General features: G+C 41.2%; 1 protein-coding gene across 1 annotated transcript; it reads left to right on the top strand.

Annotated features, from left to right (window-relative positions):
- The first annotated feature begins 18,792 nt into the window (after positions 1 to 18,792).
- On the top strand, positions 18,793 to 19,686 carry Vmn1r112 (vomeronasal 1 receptor 112). Its single transcript, NM_001166847.1, has one exon. The coding sequence runs from the start codon at positions 18,793 to 18,795 to the stop codon at positions 19,684 to 19,686; it is 894 nt and encodes a 297-aa protein (NP_001160319.1).
- Positions 19,687 to 23,673: the final 3,987 nt, after the last annotated feature.

Genomic DNA, 23,673 nt, shown 5'->3' on the forward strand with positions numbered 1-23,673 from the left:
TAGGATGATGTTATGTCACTTTTATCCATGAGTGTCTTTGTCCTGGGTTCATGTTCACCTGATCAACCATCATCCTTTGCTGTCTTTCTTGCTCCTTCCTACTAGTCTTCCCTTTCACCTGCACAGTCCACTTCATCCCCATGTGTAGCATACACAGCTAAATCTAGATTTCATATTAGAAGTCATGTTATATTTTCTGCTCTTCCACATTGCACTCATTGTTTCCTTTGGTGTCCAACTTTTCTATTTGTGTGTAATATATGTAATATTTTATTACATGTAGTAGCCATGTAATATGTAATAGCCATGACATCAAGTTGCAGTAAGACTAGGCACCTCCTCTTCTATTAAAGCTATCCTGCCTCTGGCCTTCCTCTCAGGCGGAAGAGGCTGAAGCGGCTCAATCTGTTGTAGGCCAGAAAACCTAAGCCAGGGCAGCAGAGCATCCCAAGTCTTAAGGGGCGGGGGTGGAAATACGGCTACCCCCTGCGGGGAAAGGCGGATGCTCATGGGGGCAATGGCAAGTGCGGCCCTCCCCTGAGTTCACTACAAAGGTGCCCACTTTCTGGTGGCCTCCCTCACCACCACCACTCAGGGAAAGCTGCATGCCATGCTTATCATGGCTGCATATCATGGTCCTTTCAGCAAAATCTTGCTGGCATATGCAATAGTGTCTGTGTTTGGTGACTGATTATGGGATGGATCCCCTGGTGAGGCAGTCTCTGGATGGTCCATTCTTTTGTCTCAGCTCCAAACTTTGTCTCTGTAACTCCTCCCATGGGTATTTTGTTCCCCATTCTAAGAAGGGTTGAAGTATCCATACTTTGGTCTTCCTTCTTGAGTTTCATGTGTTTTGCAAATTGTATCTTGGGTATTCTAAGTTTCTGGGCTAATAATCCACTTATCAGTGAGTGCATATCAATGTGCGTTCTTTTGTGATTGGGTTACCTCACTCAGGATGATACCCTCCAGATCCATCCATTTGCCTAGGAATTTCATAAATTCATTGTCTTTAATAGCTGAGTAGTACTCCATTGTGTAAATTTACCACATTTTCTGTATCCTCTGCTGAGGGACATCTGGTTCCTTTCTAGCTTAGGGGACAGCAGATGCTGGTGAGGATGCTGGAGAAAGAGGAATACTCCTCCACTGTTGGTGGGATTGCAAGCTTGTACAACCACTCTGGAAATCAGTCTGGCAGTTCCTCAGAAAATTGGACATAGTACTACTAGAGGATTCAGCAATACCTCTCCTGGGCTCTTGCCCGAGCTAGTATCTTGCCGGCAAGAATTCACTTGGACAACCGGATCCTTCTACGGCAAAGCTTTTATTGCTTCAACATAAGGAAGACCCCGAACCCGGAAAATGGTGCTGCTTATATAGCCCGCAGCGTGACGTTTCAGTACCTGATGTGGCGTGACAGCACCTGATTAGTTGCTTGCCCATCACCCCATTACTACACCCTGAGATGGGCAGTGACTGGGCATGAATTTACTCTTGCACTTGCGCATAAGGCTTGTTTACTAGTTAGGCGCAGTGGAAGCCAGCACCATCTTATAATGGCGATTGCTCACGGCTTGGCTCTCCACATCTCCCCCTTTTTATTTTATTAAAAATTGAGGCTGGTCTAGGCCTCTGCAGTCATGTCCATCTGCTGTGGCTCCTGTCTTAGGTCATTCCTCCAATGTCACAGCCTTTCCTGTCATAGGGTAACCCTATCGCCACCGGGTCCTGTGTCTTAGGTTGGTCTGTATATGAGGAAAGTTGCCCGTCTCTGGATACTGCAGTACTGTGTGACAGTAACTGCCAAATGGCCTAGGGTGAACTCTATAAAAGAGGCCAGCTAAAAAACGAATTAGTAAAACTCAGCGAAGTGCAAGTGCTGATCAATGAGCATTGAGTCTCTCCATCCCAGTGCAATGGATCCACAAATCCGTGGGACGCAATAGCAGAGAACTCAGATGCCATTTAAGTCTTAAGCATGGATAGCCAAATTTCAGGGAAGGCCCCTTGTTCAATGGCTGCAAGTGCCTGAGTAATAACGACCTTGTCAAGGTTTTGTTGGGTTCTGAGCTTACAAACCAACCAGAGCATGAACACAAGTCCACAGCAGATGGCAGCAGCAAATAAAACTACCCCCACCCATTCCTTAAAATAAGAAAATGCAGATGAAATTCAGGAGGAGAGGCCCTCTGTCAATGACAGGTCCACTCCTGTCGATTTGATCCTTAAAACTGCCTCCCTCAGGGCCTCAAGAGTCTCATTGAACCCCTCGGACCAATTTCCTGCAAGATACAAGGAGAGCTGTCTAGACAGATTAGCTGCACGAGTAAAATTTTCATATTGGACACTGGTAATGCACAGAGCACCCAATTTTCTTTCACAGCCCAACTGGGCCAACTGGTATAGAACACTTATTTGTTCCTCAACCAGATCGAGGCACTGATTCAAAATCATCAGCCCTCCCTTCAACTGAGCACTAGCAGAAGTTTGAACATTGATGGCATCAGCCAGATCGACTGAAAGCTGATTTAATTTTGTGCCTGCTTGAACTGTATTAGCCATAGTGTACCCTGAAGCTGTAGCAGCAGCAGCACTGGCTGAAATAGCTATGATCATGGTGGCAGTAATGCCAAAATCTCTTTTTTGTATAAACAGGGATAAGGTGGAGGGTGTTTCCACCGAAACAGGGATCCAATGTGGGATCTGGACCACCATGGCGCGGGTGTCCTTTGTTACATCCCAACATTGAGAAATCCAACAAGAATCATTAGAACAGCCTTCAAATGAATCATTTGAAAGGATAAACAAGAAAGGGGGGTAAACACAGACTGGGGTAGGTAGATAATTAATCTGGTTTACCAAAGTTTTATTGAACCCAGTGATCTCTATACTGGTATTAGTATATCCATAAGAGTCCAGGGAGGCAGCATGTATTCCCCAATACTGAGCAGTTCTTGAGATGCCAGTAAAAGAAGCCTTTCCAACTGCTTCTCCCTGGATAAAGATCAAAGGATTGAGTTCTGTACAACTGCCATTGACTTCACAAAGCATCCACTTGTGAAAGGGATGCATTCTAATGTCCTGTATGAAAAGTCCCTTTTTCATAGCAAATTCCTTCTCTAGGTCAACCATCATGTTGGGAGAAAAGGAAAAGGTTTTACTCTAATCTGCCCAACGAGTGATGGAGGATTGACAATCAGACCAGGGCAGGATCAGCCCTTCATCTTCCAAACTACAATGGGGGGGCTATTCTTGGTTGGTGGGGACATTCTTTGTTTGAAAAGTTAGGTGGTAGAAATGTACCATTAGCCCAAATTGCATCCTGCCAGAAGGTCCGATTTGTAATGTTTATATCTGCGTTGGAAGTATCTTGGGTTGTGCTCCCCAAGCCTCCTCGGTGCTTATTAAACATTCCCAAGGCTCAGGCTGTGAGGTTGATACATTTTCCTGGTCCATTAATTTGAAAACATAAAGAACCCTGTTCTAGTAAAGAGCGATTTTATCCTAATGGTGCTCGGGTGGGATCATAGAGTAGATATGGCAAATCCACTGTTTTATTAGTAGTAAAGAATTTTGGAAAAACTATAGCATCATGGCGAATTGGTATTGGTTTAGGGAAAGTCGAAAGAATGGCCCATCTCTTTTTGCCCATTATACTAGGAACCTGAGACAAGTTCAGCATTGTCAGGATCAGGAACAGTCCTCGGGAGGTCAGCATCTTCCACACCATCCTTGATGAATATCTTGTGGGTGAGTCGTTCTGGCAGCCAAAATGGGTTGTCTTCACTCTGTGGAAAAACACAGACAGCTCCCCTGGATCTTATTAATATAGGATCTGGGCCTTTCCACAAACCAGTTAAAACATCCTTCCATTTGACCATTTCTTTTGGTCTATCAGGGTCTGTGCTATGTTGTTCAGCTGCAGAACGTTCTTGCTCGTCGAGATTCAAAAAATTAAGTGTGAAGAGTGCCATGGAGACAACTACTCTTGGCACTGAGGGCAGAGTCTCATCAACTCCCCCTTTTTGTTTTATAAAATAAGACTTGAGTGTGCGGTGGGCACGTTCCACAATGCCTTGTCCTTGAGGATGATAAGGAAGGCCAGTCAGGTGAGTGACATCCATTTGATGACAAAATTGTTGAAATTTAGCTTAAGTATACGCTGGTCCATTGTCTGTTTTTAGGATTGTGGGCTTGCCCCAAGCACTCCAGGCTTCTAGGCAGTGCTGTATAACATGAGAGGCCTTTTCACCTGTTAAAGGTGTGGCAAACATTACACCAGAGCAGGTGTCAATAGAAACATGTAAATACTGATTTCTCCCAAAAGAGGAAATATGTGTGACATCCATTTGCCAGACTTGTAATAGCCTGACACCTCGGGGGTTTACCCCTACATGAGGAGTAGGTAAAAATTGACAACAGTTTTGACACTGGGTGACAATATCACAAGCTTCTTTTCTGGTTAAAGTAAAACAGCGGTGTAAAGTTTCAGCCATCACGTGAAAGCGTTTATGAAATTCCCTTGCAGCTTCTGTCTGTGAGGACAGAGCAGCAGCCACGATTCTAGTGGCTTTATCTGCTAAGTCATTTACATGAGACATAGGGCCAGGAAGGCCAGAATGAGCTCTGACATGAGTAATATAGACACGATGTCTTCTGTGTATCAAGGCTGACTGAATTTGTTGAAAAATGTGAGCAAGCTTACTAGATAATTTAATTAAGCCAGCAGCTTCAAGTGTATTCACTGCATTGACTACATATAAGGAATCAGATATAATATTAAGTGGTCCTGGGAAAGTGTTAAGGACCTCTAGTACCACTAAACACTCTATAACCTGGGGTGATGTCTCATTATATTGTTTGGATGTTACTTGGTCATTTATTACATATGCACCTATGCCAGATTTGGATCCGTCTGTATATACTACCACCCCGTCTGCAAGTGGGTGTTTGGCTGTAATTACTGGAAACACTATGGCTTGAGTTAAGGTAAACTGCAAAATTAGATGTTTAGGAAAATGATTATCAATTTTTCCTGAATAGGAGGTAACTAAGACTGCCCAATCATCAGTCGTTGCTGCCAGGGTTCTAACTTGAGCAGAGGTATAAGGCACAATTAGTATATGAGGTTCTTCTCCAAAGCAGCTTTTAATCCCCTAAGTGCAAGTTGAGCGACTGCATTAGGGTACCATTCAATGATTTTTGCAGGGGAAGCATTAGGGTGGACCCACAATAAGGGTCCATTTTGCCACAAGACTGCTGTTGGCAACTGTGTGGTTTTTAATACACACAATTCAAATGACTTCAACTTATCAATGTGTAATAATTGGGCATCTCGTAAGGCCTTTTCTATAGTTTGTAAAGCTTGACAGGCAGCTGGGGTAAGTGCTCTATGGGAGGAGATGTGAGTATCTCCTTCTAAGATATCAAATAAAGGCTTTAACTTTGCTGATGGAATTTTCAAAAATGGTCTCAGCCAATTAATATCTCCCAGCAATTTTTGAAAATCATTTAAGGTATGTAATTGATCTTTGTGGATTTCTAATTTTTGAGGAACAATTTTGTCAGGATAAATGTGTGACCCAAGGAAGGTTCCCATTTGAGCAACTTGCACCTTCTCGGTGGCTACCTGCAATCCCCATTGCCCTAATGTCTGTATTAATATAGGGTATGCATCTTGCAATAATTGTGGATTTTTATGGCAAATGAGAATGTCATCCATATAAAGAGCTAGAAGCAAGGATGGAAAATAATTTCTAACTGATTTAAGTGCCAATTGCATGTACAATTGGCACATGGTAGGACTATTTGCCATCCCCTGAGGTACAACCTTCCATTGGTACCACTGATCAGGTTCCAAATGGTTAATGGCTGGGATGATAAATGCGAATCTTTGCCTATCTTGAGGGCACAGAGGTATAGAGAAAAAAAACAGTCTTTAATATCAATGATTATAATCTCCCAATTTTTTGGTAAGGCAGAAAGCAATGGTAGCTCTCACTAAACTGGCCCAAACAGGCGCATTTGTGCATTAATTGCTCTGAAGTCATGTAATAAGCGCCATCTGCCTGATTTTTTCTTAATTACGAAAATATGTGTATTCCAGGGTGAGGTAGAGGGCTCTAAATGACCTAAGCGTAACTGTTCAGAAATCAAATTTGTGGCTGCTTCTAATTTTTAGGAGGAAAGAGGCCATTGAGGAACCCATACAGCTTCCTCTGTAAGCCATGGTATGGGCATGGAACACTCAACAGCCGCTTCTAGAAAAAACCCAAACCTTGTCTCCCAGTATTACCTTCTTGAGGGATAGGTTCAAGCCTACCCTGCTCTCCTTTCCCTAATCCTTTTCCTTCTGTATAGCCCATTTTTCTCATCATTTGAACAGCTTGTGGTGAGTATTCATTAGTCAAGGTCATTCCCATTGCCTGTAAAATATCTCTCCCCCAGAGATTAACTGGGAGTGGTAAGAAATAAGGAGTGAATTGTCCCATTTGACCTTCAGGCGCTTGCCATCTCAAAGAATGGGAGCTAATAGTGGGGCAGGACTGGTAGCCTAACCCTTGTAAAGAGTGTGATGACTGAGTGACGGGCCAGGTTTTTGGCAACCAGTGGGAAGAAACAATACTTTTGTCTGTTCCTGTATCTAAAATTCCCTTAAATTGTTTCCCTTCTATAACTAACTCCAAGGATGGCCTGGAATCTAAAGACATTATTAAGTAAGCAGAATCATTTCCAGTAGAACCAATCCCTCTGGGAGCTCGAGGAATACCAGAGGAGGGAAAACAGCCATGTAGGCTTGGCAAAATTATTAGTTGAGCTATTCTATCCCCTTGTGATATAGAAAAGACACCTTGAGGGCAGGAACAGAGAACCTGAAGTTCCCCTTTATAATCCTGATCTACAACTCCAGGGTGGACAATAATGCCTTGTAAGGTGAGGGAAGCCCGGCCCAAAATTAGGCCGACACTTTCAGATGGCAGAGGCCCCTTATAATCAGTAGGAATTGGCTGCAATCCCAGCTGAGGCATCAGCATGAATCAGGTGGAGGCACAGAGGTCCAATCCAGCCGAGCCTTCTGTTGCCCTGCAGACCGTGGTGTCCACTTGTTGCCCATCGGAGTCCCATATATTTTGGGGCCCTGGGACTTGGGGGCCCAAACTCGTTTTTTGAAATGCCTTCATTCTCATTTTCTACCACTTGAGGGGGCCCTGGCTGCAAGAGCCTGCCTCATATATCTCTAATTGAGTGACAATCTTTGGCCCAATGGTATCCTTTTCCACACTTAGTACACAACCCTGGCACTGTCCTTTTTATGGGGGCTCTGCAGTCCTTTTTTAAATGCCCTGGTTTGCCACAATTAAAGCAAAGTTTGAGCTCCACTGAGTCTGAGCGCCTCCACCCCTGCAGAATATTGGCTGCCAATCCAACATTAGTAAGCGGCTCTCCAAGCTCACGGCAAACTTTAACCAGTCCTGTAAGCCCTTACTCTTTCTAGGTGTGATTGCTGATCTGCATTCCTGTGTAGCTTGTTCATAAACAAGCTGTTCAATTAAAGGCATAGCTGCCTCTGGGTCTCCAAATATCCTCCCTGCTGCCTCTGTCACTCTGGCCACAAAATCTGAGAATGACTCCTGTGCGCCCTGGGTAATTCTTGTCAAATGTCCACTCGCCTCCCCCTTCCTAGAGAGTGCTTTCCACGCCTTAACAGTGGCAGCTGAGATCTGAGCGTATGCTCCCCAATGATAATTTGTCTGGTTAGCAGCATGCTGTCCCTGACCTGTAAGTAATTCAAAAGTCCACGTTCTTTGGTCCCCTTCCATGGTGGCATTAGCCCTTGCCTGTGTCTGGCAGAAATCCTGCCATAATGCTTTCCACTCAAGATACATCCCCATATTTTGAACCACAGCTTTCACCACCGTTGTCCAATCTCCAGGAGTCATTGCCGAAGCCGCAAGCCTTTCGACTTGTGCTATAGTGAAATTGGCGCTGACTCCATAGTTACGGACAGACTTGGCAAGCTCCTTAATCTGTATATACTCCACCGGAGTGTGAACTCGCCCTCTCCTGGCTCCTTCAAAAACTGGAAATGCCTGTTGCATTTTCCTCTGTTCCTCTTTTGGAATGAATGAGTCTGAATGATACCTCTGCACATAAGGCGGAGGTGCACTAGGACCCTGAAGCCGACAGTCCAGAGGCCAAGCAGCAAGCTGGCTTTTGCCAGCCACTTTTGGCCTTTTTCTGGACTGATTAGCTTGCATTTTATCTTGCTGGTACCTTTCTCCCTCATAAAGAGCTGCTTCCTCCTCCAAGTCCGTTTCCTCAGAGGGGCTAAGTCCCTCATCTGATTCTGAGCTACTAAGAGCTAGCTCCTTAAACTCATATAGTGGTGGGTATAGGTTCCTTCTCCTAGGGACCTCCGCTGATTGATCTTTCTTCTTCTCTTTTTCCTTCTCCTTCCTTCCAAACTCACCCTGGGTATTCTTTCCCGACATTATCTTTTCCTTGGGCTCAAGGTCCGTGGAAAGGCCTGTATGCTTAATTGGTGCATCATGTGTCCGTTTTGCTCCTAATCTCTCTCCCCGCTCTACCTCTGATAGACTGTCTTGAATTTTGTCCAGAATTCTCTGCCCTGCCTTAACCACTTGTTGACATTCCTCGTCCTTTAAGCACGATCTTAACAGCTTCCACAACGGCATGTTTCCTGCTTTAAGTTTGCCATTCTCCAGTTCCCTAACTAAATCTCCCTTGAGTTTCTCCCAAGAGGGGATAGTTAAGGTCCCTGAGCACGCAAACCACGGTGCTATGCGATCTACCTCTTTTACAAAGCCTTCTAGTGTCTTGGTGGCGACTTTCAAGCCACACTGCTTCAGGACCGACCGTAAGGTGGTCACCACAGAGTGGGAGGCCCCCATACTGGTCGCTGTCCAGGCCTGACCGCGACTGAGAACCAGTCAGCAATACCACCGGTGGAAATAGTATGTAGTCAAAAGAAAAAGAACGAGCCCTGTGAAAAGGAACAGAAAGGCTTCTAATGCTAGAGAAAGTTCAAGACAGAACGTACCTTGTAGAGCTGTAAAGTGTCCCGTAGTTCTGAACCCGCCCCGTGAAACGGGGGGGGGGGTCCTCCTATCAGGGCCTGGTGATGATAAATTCCCGGGTTTCTCGGCGCCACTTCTTGCCCGAGTTAGTATCTCGCTGGCAAGAATTCACTTGGACAACCGGATCCTTCTACGGCAAAGCTTTTCTTGCTTCAACATAAGGAAGACCCCGAACTGGAAAATGGTGCTGCTTATATAGCCCGCAGCGTGACGTTTCAGCACCTGATGTGGCGTGACAGCACCTGATTAGTTGCTCGCCCATCACCCCATTACTACGCCCCGAGATGGGCAGTGACTGGGCGTGAATTTACTCTTGCACTTGCACATAAGGCTTGTTTACTAGCTAGGCGCAGTGGAAGCCAGCACCATCTTATAATGGCGATTGCTCACAGCACGGCTCTCCACACTGGGCATATATCCAGAAGATGTTCCAACTGTTAATAAGAACACATGCTCCACTATGTTCATAGCAGCCTTTGGTTTTTGTTCTGCATCAAAAGGCTCTGATTCCTTTGAGCAAGTAAGAGCTTTCTGTAGTTGCTCCTTTATCAATAGAACATTTTATATCATGTTGTATTTCCTAGGTTTTGAAGATCAGCTTTTCTTATACACTGGGGAGATTTTACAGTCATTACTCAATTCAGAACTTATTTTTAACTGGGACACAGAAGACCATTCTCATTTTTCTTTGTTTGTTTGTATGTGGTATATGCATAAAACACTTACATAACTTGTTTGTTTTGTATTGTTTTTAATACTCAAAAGAACTGAAGATGAAAACACAAGTTGATGAGATTCCATCATTGTGAACATTCCCCTGAAACCATAACCTTTCAGATTAAGCAGATTCTACAATTTATTGGATAGCTTAAAAGAAATCACATAAGAATTGTTGTATTATCATGTAAATACAGTGCTTTATTTACAGAATGTTATCCACTTCCCCTTCAGGAAATGGAATTAAACAAAGTAGTAGTGTGATTTAATAACAAGACGTGGGCTAAGTGTGGTGGTACATGCCTTTGATCCCAGTGCTCCAGAGGCAGATGGAGCTCTGATTTAAGAGTCCAGTTGGTCTACAGAGACAGGTCCAGGTCAGCCAGTCTGTGAAAAGGTTCCTCTGGTGAACAATTCCATTGTAGAGAGTTAAAATCTGTACTAAAACGTTTGTGGAATCATTTTGATGTGGAAATAGATTCATGGTTGGAGCTGACATTAGCAATTAACATCTGCTGACTAAGTGAGTGAACAAAATTTGCTAATGTCAATTAATGTCCTGCATGCATTTTCTTTACCTTGACTCATTCCTTACTGGTAGGAGCGATCTTTTCAGTATTTGGGTTCTGGCTCAATGAGCCAGAAAATTAACTTTCTAGTATCAGAATGTCATTCAACTGTATATTAACTTTATTATAAATAATGGTGAACAGTTGTCAATAAATAGTTTTACGTGAAAAAAAAAAAAAGAATAGCTACTCCAGCCTGTTTCTCAGAATCTTTTGCTTTGAAGTTTTTTCCAGTCTTTTATTCTGAGGTGGTGTCTGTCTTTTTCACTGAGGTACATTTTCTTTATGCAGCAAAATGCTGGGTCCTGTTTACTTATCCAGCCTGTTAGTCTATGTCTTTTTGTTGCAGAATTGAGTCCATTGGTATTAAGGACCATTGATTATTTCTTCTTGTTATTTTTGTTGTTAGAGGTGGGATTATGTTTGTATAACTATCTTCTTTTGGGTTTGTTGAAATATTACTTTCTTGTTTTTTTTCCTAGGGGCTAGTTTCCCTCCTTGTGTTGGTGTTTTTCATATATTATCCTTCATAGGGCTGGATTTGTGGAATGATATTGTGTAAATTTGGTTTTGTCATGGATCATCTTGGTTTCTCCATCTATGGAAATTGAGAGTTTTGCTGGGTATAGTAGCCTCGGCTGGCCTTTTTGTTCTCTTAGGGTCTGTATGACATCTGTCCAGGATCTTCTGGCTTTTATAGTCTCTGGTGAAAAGTCTGGTGTAATTCTGATAGGTCTGCCTTTATATGTTACCTGACCTTTTCCCCTTACTGATTTTAATATGCTTTCTTTTTGTGTGTGTGTGTATTTGATGTTTTGATTATTATGTGATGGGAACAATTTCTTTTCTGGTCCAATCTATTTGGGGTTCTGTAGACTTCTTTTATGTTTTTGGGCTTCTCTTTGTTTAGGTTAGGGTATCCAGGGCTTGCTCTGTTGGAGAACTGGGTTCTGATGATGCCAAATAGCCTTGGATTCTCTTGCTTAGGTTCTTTTGCTTTTCTCTCACTATTTGGTTATCTCTGGTGTTAGCTGGTCTTGCTGTCTCTGACTGGAGCTTGTCCTTCTTCTACACTGTGAGTCTGTGATCTTAGGTGTATCTCATCACTCCTGGGAGAACAGTTCTCTCCTGGCAGGATTTGGGTATGGAGAGCTGTGACACAGGGTTAGTTACAGGTTGTAGATAGAAACTGTAAGGGTCCTGTCCACCTTTGATGTGTTAGTTTTTGTTTTATCTTTTTAGAAATAGTTTTAAATTTTTATTGATTTTTTTATGAACATTCATCATTTCATTATTTTCCCATCGAAGCCTGTTAGTTTCATAATGATCTGGATCAGAGGGAAAATGTTTAGAAACTTAGAGGAAAAGAGAGAGAAGAAACTGTTATCAAGATCTACTGTGTTAGAAAAATGCTATTTTTAATAAAAATAAAATAGAGACTGAACATGAAGCATGACTTGAGATATATTGGAGAGAGAAGAGAAATGACAGAAAATTAGTGGTGTATGTATAGTTTAGATTCATTGTTTATGTAAGCTTTTCTATGAATAGAAAACAAAACTTGTATATTACTTCTCAACTTTATGATGTAAAACCTTGCTTTGCAGCAGTGCCTGGAATCATAACACTTACTAAGAAGGGGTAGGCTTCAAACATGAGAAAGCCTTTCACCATACCTTTCACATGGTAGGATCACAGGCATGTGGTGTTGCTCCATTTTCTATATTTCTTGATATTGTTAACGTGGTAAATTTCTTTCAATTTTTGGGTCATACTCAGCTCACTCATCAAACTCCTTGCACATCGACTGTCTCAGCCTTACACACCCAACTATAGATTATCTTCTGTTTCCATAAAATGCATCCCTCTTCAGAGTATGGCCTTCCCCACAATGTGACTAACTTACGAGGTACCAAATCATTTAAAAACTGAATATATTTACTATTAAATATCACTTATAATAGGCCACCCCCCCCCCAAAAAAAAACAGTGGAATTTGTTCCCGCCTTCATCCTACTATGCTGGGACATTTTTAGTATCTTAGTTCATTTCACTTGCTTCAAAAGCACCATGAATAAACTGACCAAGGAAAAAGAGTTCACTTGGTTTGCAGGTTATATCAATCACCAGGGGTCACCAAGGGATGAAGCCAGAACAGGAATGTGAACTCAGCCACTGAAGAAGGATGAGAAGCTTGACTTACTGGCTTGTTCCCCACGACTTGCTCAGCATATTTCTTATACTATCCAGACCACATTCCCGGGTGAGCACTTCCCCATTGACAAGGAACTACCATATCGACTATTATCAAGAAAATGCTCTACAGACTTGACTACAGGTACTTTGATGAAAACATTTTCCCAATTGAGGTTAGTCTTCCAGAAAAGTGTATCTTCTATTCTTTTGACACAGAACTAGCAAAAATGGTTGGGCTTAATCTTGCAAAGGTTATGTGAATTCGGCTGCAATCCCTGTGGGTTCATATCTTTGTTCCCTGCCCTGTTGTGTCCAGGAAACATTGTTTCATAAAATTCTGCTCACCACAAATTCTATGAAGAATTAAGCTGTGGTGGGAGAGGTATGCTATCCACATTGTAGTACTGAGTGAGCATACCAAACTCATTTCATGCAGAGTGACCAGCTGAGCGTTCCTGTGTTAATGAACATCGAAGCTTCTCTGATGAGGGCTGAGAGATGCACTGATCTGCAGGTGTAGAAATTACTCGTCAAGAAATGTTTCAATTCTCGGTCCATTAAGGGAAACATTAGTACTGGGTTCGCTCCTAGTACCCATCTGCCCACAGAAAATATAAACAGTGACATTTATGAGTTTTAGCTTGTGGACAGGGTCTGTGGCCTAATAAGAAAGTAGTTGGTCTCTCCAAAAACATTTTTTCTATGTTTTTCTTCTTCAATCTTTTAAAATAATTCTGTCTTTATCTCCCTCCTGGTCTGCCCTCTGACTATTCTTCATCTCATGCCTTGCCCCCCTTCTCTAAAAGGATGTCTCCACCTCTACCCTCCCCACTCTCTGGGGCCTCAAGTCTCTCCAGGGTTAGGGGCATCTTCTTTCACTTAGTCCAGATTACACAGTACTCTGCTGTATATACATGTTGGGTGCCTCACATAAGCTGGTATATACTGCCGGGTTGGTGGCTCAGTGTCTGAGTCATCTCTGTGGTCCAGGTTAGTTGAGACTGCTGGTCTTCCTATAGGGTTGCCCTCCTCCTCAGCTTCTTCCAGCTTTAATCAATGGATAGATCTCATCAAGCCCATAATTGCTGAACATGTCAGGGTTCACAGAAGGATGGTATTGCTGAGTCCTTTTCTCCTGCAGTACTGTATGTGGCACCTTTTAAGAATGATTTCCACTTGACTTTTCAACCTGTTTCTATACCACCTATGGACAGATGGGCGGCATACAAATCTTCAAAGTAAGTGCCAGTTTGATTTCCTCATGTTCTGTGTGTTTAGTATGTGCTGTCTTCAGCCACCAAGTTTTGGAGAATTACCAGCACCAGGGGTAATAGCCTGTGAGTTTTGGTTGTGGCTTAGATAGTGCTTTGGGAGTTAATTGGCAAGCAACTAGAAAAAGAAATCACCTAAACCTGAAAGAGAAGTTTACACACTTCTGTAAGGCAAAGGACACTGTCAGTAGGACAAAAAGGCCACCAACAGAATGGGAAAAGATCTTTAACAATCCTACATCTAATAGAGGGCTAATATCCAATATATACAAAGAACTGAAGAAGTTAGACTACAGAAAATCAAATAACCCTATTAAAAATTGGATACAAGGTTAAACAAAGAATTTTCAACTGAGGAATATCAAATGGATGAGAAGCACCTAAAGAAATGTTCAACATCCTTAGTCATCAGGGAAATGCAAATCAAAACAGCCCTGAGATTCCACTTCACACCATTCAGAAAGTCTAAAATAAAAAACTCAGGTGATAGCAGATGCTGGCGAGGATGCTGAGAAAGGGGAACACTCCCTCATTGCTGGTGGGATTGCAAGCTGATACGACCACTCTGGAAATCAGTTTGGCAGTTCCTCAGAAAATTGCACATAGTACTACCTGAGGACCCAGCAATACCACTCCTGGGCATATACCCAGAGGATGCTCAAACTTGTAATAAGGACACATTCACCACTATTTTTATAGCAGCCTTTTTTTTTTTTCCTTTTCTTTTTTTTTTAATTAGGTATTTTCCTCGTTTACATTTTCAATGCTATCCCAAAGGTCCCCCATACCCACCCCACCCCCCAATCCCCTACCTACACACTCCCCCTTTTTGGCCCTGGCGTTCCCCTGTACTGGGGCATATAAAGTTTGCAAGTCCAATGGGCCTCTCTTTGCAGTGATGGCCGACTAGGCCATCTTTTGATACATATGCAGCTAAAGACAAGAGCTCCCGGGTACTGGTTAGTTCATATTGTTGTTCCACCTATAGGGTTGCAGTTCCCTTTAGCTCCTTGGGTAATTTCTCTAGCTCCTCCATTGGGGGCCGTGTGACCCATCCAATAGCTGACTGTGATCATCAACTTCTGTGTTTATAGCAGCCTTTTATAAAAGCCTGGAGCTGGAAAGAACCCAGATGTCCCTCAACAGAGATATGGATACAGTAAATGTGGTACATTTACACAATGGAGTACTACTCAGGTAGTTAAAAAGGATGAATTAATGAAATTCTTAGGCAAATGGATAGAACTAGAAAATATCCTCAGTGAGATTACTCCATTTCAAAAGAACACAAGTGTTATGTACTCACTGATAAGTGGATACTAGCCTAAATGCTCCAAATAACCAAGATACAATTCACATACCACAGGAATCTCAAGAAGAAGGAAGACCAAAGTGTGGGTGCTTCAGTCTTTCTTAGAAGGAGAATAAAATACTCACAGGAGTAAATATGAAGATAGAGTAGAGCAGAGGCTGAAGGAAAGGCCATCCAGAGTCTGACCCATATGAGGATTCATCCCATATACAGTTAGTTACCAAACCCAGACCCTATTGTGGATGCCAAGAAGTGCATGCTGAAAGGAGCCTGATATGGCTGTCTCCTGAGAGACCCTGCCAGAGCCTTACAAATACAGAGATGGATGCTTACAACCATCCACTGGACTAAACACAGGGTCCTCAATAGGGAAGTTAGAGAAAGGACCAAAGGAGTTGAAGGGGATTGCAACCCCACAGTGAGAATAACATCAACCAACTGGTCTCCCAAGGGCTCCCAGGGACTAACCCATCAACAAAGGAGTACACAAAGCTCCAGGTACATAAGTTGCAGAGGATGTCCTTGTCATGCATCAGTGAGAGGAGTAGTTCTCAGTCCTATGAAAGCTCGATAGATGCTCCAGTGTAGGGAAACTGAGGTCTGAGGGGTTGGAGTGGGTGGGTAGGTGGAGGAACATCCTCAGAAAAGCAGGGGGAGGGAGGATGGGATAGAGGGTTTCCGGGAGGGGGGGGAACCATGAAAGGGTATAAAATGTACAATATAGATAAAGAAAATATCCAAAATAATTACTCATACCCACATAAAAAAATTACAAAAAATAAAAATCAAAGAAGCTTACATTAGTTATCATGAGATGTCTACGTGGGGGACTGTCCAACTAGTATAGTGCTGATTTATTAAAACTCCTTTGAAATATGCAAGTGAATGTATTACAGGAAGCCCCAATAGCAGCAAGTGTCTGTATAGTTTTTCAAAAGACACTTAGTCGGAGTTATTCTTCTCCATATATCTTGGTCTACTTTCTCTCTTACACACACCCAAATCTGACTCTTCATGTTCCATTATAGCCTTTCATCCTTTATAAGACTGTATTCTACCTCCTCATTTTTCATCATGCCGTGACTCTTACAAATTCCTGAATTTGAAGGTTATTTCAATATAATTATTTATTAGGCTAATAAATGATATGTAATTGTCAATTAGCCAATATAAATTTCACAGTAGAAATTATGGATATGTGCTTGTCCTAGACAACCCTAAGGTATCTAAGCAATTAATGACCAGTTATTCTTTCTTTTTGTCCTATTTCCACATATATCCCTTTTGCGTACTGGTAATTTCATTTGTAAAAATATTGTGCAATGATATTTCTCACACATTTAAGTATATGTCCTTTGTGCCTGAGACAATATTGTTGCAGGCTTGAATATCAATAAATGTTTAGAACATACAATTCTTAGATTTATAATCAGAATTTTTACTTTTCATCATTGAAAATCAAAACTAAATCCCTAGTTTTTTTTATTATACCTAGAGCAGACATGAGTTGGAGCTATCTATTTCTTAATGATTGCTCAATCCTTATCTTTGCTTGTATATCTAGGATTACTTAATTACAAATGAGATTCTCTAAACTATCAACGTATATTAGACCTGTGATAAGGATTCATGAGTATATCAGAAAACAAGTCATGATCTTCCTGAAAACAAGTGGATATGGGAATAAACCCAGGATTCAGGTGGGAAAAACCAGCTTCAGTTAATAAATTCGTCATTTATAAATGTCCTGGGTCAAACATGGGAAAAGTTGGAATGAAGCAACTTCCTGGGAAATTACAGAATCTGACTGACACATTGCTAGTTTTCTTGGAGGACTTGGTGTCAGAATAATTTTGCAAGAGTGAAATAGTAGGGAGGAAAGTACTCTGTAGAAACTCACATAATGAGTCCCTTGTTCTACCCTGGAGTGCCCCAATTCACATCTGACCACGAGATAAATTCAGAACTTAGATTCTCCCAAAGGAAACATGAAAACCCTTCCCTAACTTCTGCCCAGGTACTCATTAACATCTAACAAACTCCTAGACATCATCAGTAAGCATCAGAAAGGAATGGAGATTTGCTCTGGGGATAAATGATTTTTCCTTCATTGGAGGTATCCCAAAGGCACCATGAAGACAAATGTGCGGACGCCACAGATGACACAATAATAAACTCTCTGAAGGATGTCATGCCCCGGTGCCCTATTATTTTATGAGACTGGAAACTAGGACTTTGTTGGGTTACCTTTACAGCATTGCGTGGAGAATAAGAAACCATTCTGAATTTCATTGCATTCTTTTTCAGGCAAAGAGTGACACAGAGACGTTCCTCAATCCAGGCACTAGGAAATATGCTTCCATAGAAGCTGTGCTCTGCAGCTGGTTTTCAGATGAGCATCTTCATCCTGACTGAGGCTCAGAAGGTGGGATTCATCTACCATAGACTTCTGCTTAAAATTCTTTTCTCTTCAGTGAAAATTGTCTTCTGAAGCCAACATGAAACATTATTTCTTTCTGAAGTCTGCAGGTTAACTTAAATAGGTTAATATTTTGCTTTCATGTCAAAGAAATGTCTGTGTCCTAGATTAGTACTCAAGAGAAAACAGCATTCAGTGTAACATGTATGTGAGATAATGAATTATACCTGGTGGATGGAGGCCCTTGTGTTCCTATAGAAAACATATAAACAAGTAAAGTGCAGACTAAGCATCAGCTTGCAAAGGGTATTGGGATTATATTATACTATATTATATTATATTATATTATATTATATTATATTACTGCAAAGGGATTGTGTTAATAATTTTGGAGGGAATCAGCAGATGATGCAGGTAAGACTCTGGCACCTCACATTTTAGAACAAAAATTATGATCAGTAAAATTATTAATAAATGAAACTTGTTAGCAAGTGTTTTTTTTTTTTTTCGTATGGAGGACACACATGTAAGCCTATGTTCATCTGTGTGATTACAACACAGGTGGCTTTATCAGAAATATTTGGTGTTTTTAAAAATTTTTTAGGATGAGTAGTATAAAATTTTCTCAAAAGCCAACAACTCAATTTCGTACCACTGAATTCGGTTACACAACTTCATTATTGTGTGCAATATTATATTGTTCCCATACATACTATTTTTAATATGTTACTATAACATAATGAAATTCAGTTAATTATTTTTATGTTGCATTTATATATTCTTTTATTTTTTATTGATTTAGTTACATCCCAATTGAAGCCTCTCCTCCCTCCTAATTGTATTGAATTCTGATGATGGAATCACAGACTCATAGTAGACTCTTTACTGTCTGTATTCATATGCAAAGACCTTGGTGTGTTAAAATGTGTGTTATTGTGCTCTTGACCTACTGGACCAATAAAGATGTAGTTGCAATACAAAATTTACATTGAGGCAGGAGTAATAAAATCAGTATAAAATTTTATTTGAGTTTTTATACATTCATTGTTTTTCAGGCAATTTGCCTGTAATGTGATAGAATAGTGTCTCACTTATCAAGTGAAGAAATTGTCTCAAATCAATTGGTAAGTGTGGACAATAAAACAGAGACCCGAGGAGAGTAGTGTCCTACCTAATCATTACTCCAGGGTTGAATAAAGGCCTCTCCATGTCTGCTCATGGTAAATCCGTGAAAACCACTGAGGAAGTGGCTCTTCAGATCCTCTTGCTTTGCCAGTTTGGGGTTGGGACCGTGGCCAATGTCTTTCTATTTGTCCATAATTTCTCTCCAGTCTTGACTGGTTCTAAACAGAGGCCCAGACAGGTGATTTTAAGCCACATGGCTGTGGCCAATGCCTTGACTCTATTCCTCACTATATTTCCAAACAACATGATGGCTTTTGCTCCCAAAACTCCTCCAACTGAACTCAAATGTAAATTAGAATTCTTCAGTCACATGGTGGCAAGAAGCACAAATTTGTGTTCCACCTGTGTCCTGAGTGTCCATCAGTTTGTCACTCTTGTTCCTGTTAATAGAGGTAAAGGTAAACTTATACTCAGAGCAAGTGTCCCAAATTTTGCGAATTATTCTTGCTACAGTTGTTGGTTTTTCAGTGTCTTAAGTAACATCCACATTCCAATTAAGGTCACTGGTCCACAGATAATAGACAATAACACTTACGATAAAAGCAACTTGTTCTGTTCCACTTCTGGATTCATTGTAGGCATTGTCTTCTTGCAGATTTCCCATGATGCCACATTCATGAGCATCATGGTCTGGACCAGTGTCTCCATGGTACTTCTCCTCCTCACTCCCAATCAGGATGCCAGAGGCCAAGCTGAGACCAGAGCAACCCATACTATCCTGATGCTGGTGGTCACATTTGTTAGCTTTTATCTTCTAAATTGTATTTGTATCATCTTTCATGCCTTTTCTATACATTCTCGTCTCTTCATAAGACTTGTCAGTGAGGTTCTGGCTGCAGTCTTCCCCAGTATCTGCCCCTTACTGTTGATCTTCAGAGATCCTAATGATCCTTGTTCTGTGCTCTTCAAATGTTGAAAACAAGAGCCCCTAAATACTGCCAAATACTGAAGACATCTTCACTAATACCATTAAATACTTTATTCCATATATATGTTTTCAACATTTTGTATGAATAAGGTGTGGTGCTCACTGCTGTAATTTTAAAAGAAAAAGCTATACTCATTTGTTGATGTGAAATGATTTCTGGTTGGAATCTGACTGACATGGTAAGTGAGTTATTCACCATCCTCTGTTCTCCTGTATATAACTGCATTGTGCTGCAGGCTGGACTGAAACTGATGCAACCAATTTTCACTAAACAGTTTAATGTGTTAAATGGTACTGATCAACCTGATACTCTTGCTCTTTCTTAGTTAATACTTCAAACTTTGGATAAGAACAGAATCCCTCTCTATATTTCTCTATCTGAACAAATGAGGATGCATTGCTCTAATTAAATGTTTTCAAGGATGAACATTTTATATACGGTAAATATATTGCATGTCATTCCACTTTAGTTAGGAGATATATGCTTAGCTACCTTGGGCCCTACTGAGGTGAGAGTCAAGCACTGAACAACATAACTTTGTGCTTTCTAGAGCAGTACAATCTGCTGAGCATATCGAGAATAAATAGGAAAAGAGGCAGAAACAGGTCACACTCAGAATCCTTAAGCGATTTAAAGTCTCAGGACCAGGGAGGAACCCAGGATCCACACTGGAGATCTTCTGAAAGACTTCACTCTGGGCCATGGTGAAATTGTTTTCCAGTCATCACAAACACCTACCAATCAGACAGGAGACAATATATATCTGAACAACGAGGAGGCAAAGTTGTCACTCCATCTGTCAGTGGCTTTCTCAATCACAAAATTATTTTCTCAGAAGATTAAAATCAAGCATCTAATATTTTCAGCTATCTGAGAATGACCAAGGCAAGAAAGACCACAAGATAAATATCTGGAGTGGTTATAGCTGTCAGTGTGATGAAACTTATAATCTGACTTGTGGTACTTACTTCTGTGAACAAAGAATATTTTAGCATTCATTTTTTTGTTCATGCGTATTGGTTATGTATGCAATTGTGGGGATTCCCTCCTCTTAAGGAGAATAGGTGTCATACCCCTAGAGCTGGAGTTACAAACTGTTATAAGCCTACAAAGATAGGTTCTCAGAATCGAGCTCTGATCCAATGTAAATATGGCCAGGCTTCCAACCTGCTGAGCCATCTCTCAAGGCCCACACTGAAAAATTTATCCAACACACTTAACTCTTCACTTCCAATTTGGGATGTCGGAAATCATCAATATCAGCTATATTGAAAGAGCTTGAAATAATAGAATAGGAACCAACAGTTTGTATGTTCGATATTAAGGATAGATTCACACTGAGTTATGAAATTAATACTGAGACTCTTCATGTACATTTTCACAGACCTCTACCAACAATAAAACTGACAATCCCACAGCAAAAAGTCTTGATCATAACACTGGCCATAATAAGAATCAGCAAGACAGCTCAGCAGCTAAAGCACTCACAACTTAGAAATGATTATCCCAGGTCCTACCTAGTGGAGAGAACAAAATCCTACAATTGTACTCTGCCTTCCTCAAATCTGTGCTTGAACATGTCCACACACCGAAAAGAAAAAGTGTATTTTCTAAGTTCAGTTTAATCAGTTCAGTGTATCCTATAACACTGATCTCTGCCTGTTAATCTCTGTATACCCTTATATCTAAGCATTAGTTTGTTGTACTTCATTGGATTGTACTATCTACTACCCTTCCAACATATTTTTCACCACAATATTTCCAACCAACACTCAGTAGTAAAGAAAAGTTAGAGAGGAAAAGGTGTGTAGGCCTCTGATGTTGGTTTTGGTAAGTCCATAATCTATCATCATGATATCTCTAACCAGAAGTCAAACAAGACAGCCAAACAACAATTCATCAATAGCAAAATCAGGAGCAGGTACAGCAGCAAGGGGAACTGACAGCAGCAGGCAAAGCAGGAGCCACCACAGGCCATCTTGGGGATCTCACACAAATACCTTCTCAAGATTCTCAAGAATTCCAAACAAAAACTGTCTGCAGCTGGAAAAAAATCATACCCCTCTTATAGCATGAGACACTCATAATTATTCGTTGTGGACAATTGGAAACAGCACCATATCCCATATCAGGGATTAAAACAAAAACATATTCATGTAACATAACTGTGTTTTTGACAAAATGAAAATTATCACATCAGTCAAAGCACAAATACTGAAATGTTAATAATATTCAAAGGAGGCATGAATTATAATGAGAAAACTTTGGAAAGGGCAGAAGTTAGCAGGTAAAATTTCAAGAAAACATAAATAAATAAATAAATAAATAAATAAATAAATAAATAAATAAATAAATAAATGGCCTTTCTTTTTTCCATCTAAAGTTCCACACCCCAGTCTGCAATCTCTGATCTATACTCCTCTCCCTGGCCCATAGTTCTGCCTGCCTTCCAGGATGCTGAGTCCTGCATGGTCATGAGGGTGATGGTGTGACATGATCACAACTCTGGGATGGAGCCAGCAGGACATAGGACTCCACAAGTGTTGACAGTTATCAGGAAATATGATACTTGACAAGTTTATTGTGGAATGTCCTTTCTGGGAAAGTTAGTACCTCTTAGGATAGGAGGGTATGTTTAGATCTTAGCAAAAACTATAAATGCTGTGGCCTTCACGGCAGCCCTTAATGATATAGGAAAGAACACTGAATACATGAATTTAAAAATATATAAACAGGATTTCTCAACTATTCAAAATATAAGGATGTAATATGAGTTACAAGAGGGGCTTCATGCACCAAAAAGTACAGAAGCAGGTGCACTATGAGCGACCTTGTCAGAAAGATGCAAAGATAGGCAGACACAAAAGCAAGCAGGTTTCTGAGTTCAAGGACATCCTGGAACAGAGGAAATTTAGACCCAGCATTTGGGGGCAGTGATCTCAGTGCTGGGTCCTACCTTGATAGCTTATTGTATGTTCTTACAAAGGAAGCAGATTTCTGAGTTTGTTTGCCATGTTAAGAAAAATGTGCTTGCTGTCTTTTCTTAGAGGTTAAGGGGATAAGTTCAAAATTTGTGATGTAATCAAAAGAGTATGTGGGGTGCATGACTGCATTGACATGAAAATAAAAGAATGGGCTATTGTCTGTTAGAGGTTATCTCTCTGGTCATCTTCAGAAAGCTGTCTTAGCAGAACACAAGGCTATCAGCTTGTACCCCAGAACTGACTTCAAGCCATTCTTTTTGTTGCTCCCAAACACTACTTCCTCAGAACCCCTCTCTAAGCCAAGGCTGGTCCTTAGCACCAGGAGGCCTACTGACATCCTGAACAACCAAGAACAACTCACTCTCCAATTTCCTGCCTGCTGAACTCCAGTACTCCCAGAAGCTGTGAGGTCTGCCCAATTCTCTCCATTCTTTCTATGCCCCATCTTCCTGTCCACACTTCTACATACAATTGAGAACCTGCACTCCACACCCTAGTTCACAGCTCTGCATGCCTCCTGGTAGACCTGTTACCAAGTGGTACAATCAGTCCCAGAGGCCTACTGTGACCTTGTATGGCCAGGACAATTAATACCAGAGACAACAAGATTTCTAAAGACATGAGCTAAAATATGATAAGGAAAAGCCAGTGCAATATGGCACCACCGGTAACCAGTTATCTTACTCTAGCAAGCATTAGGTACCCTGACACACCTGAAGAGCAAGAAAATTACCTTACATCTCATTGTATGAAGAAGATATAGGCCTTTAATGAGGAAATAAGTAAATATCTTTTTTTCTTTTCTTTTTTTTTATTATGTATTTTCTTCAATTACATTTCCAATGCTATCCCAAAAGTCCCCCCCACTACCCTACCCACCCATTTCCATTTTTTGGCCCTGGCGTTCCCCTGTACTGGGGCATATAACGTTTGCCTGACCAATGGGCCTCTCTTTCCAGTGATGGCCGACTAGGTCATCTTTTGATACAT

Source organism: Mus musculus, chromosome 7 (genome assembly GCF_000001635.26).
Source record: "Mus musculus strain C57BL/6J chromosome 7, GRCm38.p6 C57BL/6J".
Classification (NCBI taxonomy): Eukaryota; Metazoa; Chordata; class Mammalia; order Rodentia; family Muridae; genus Mus; species Mus musculus.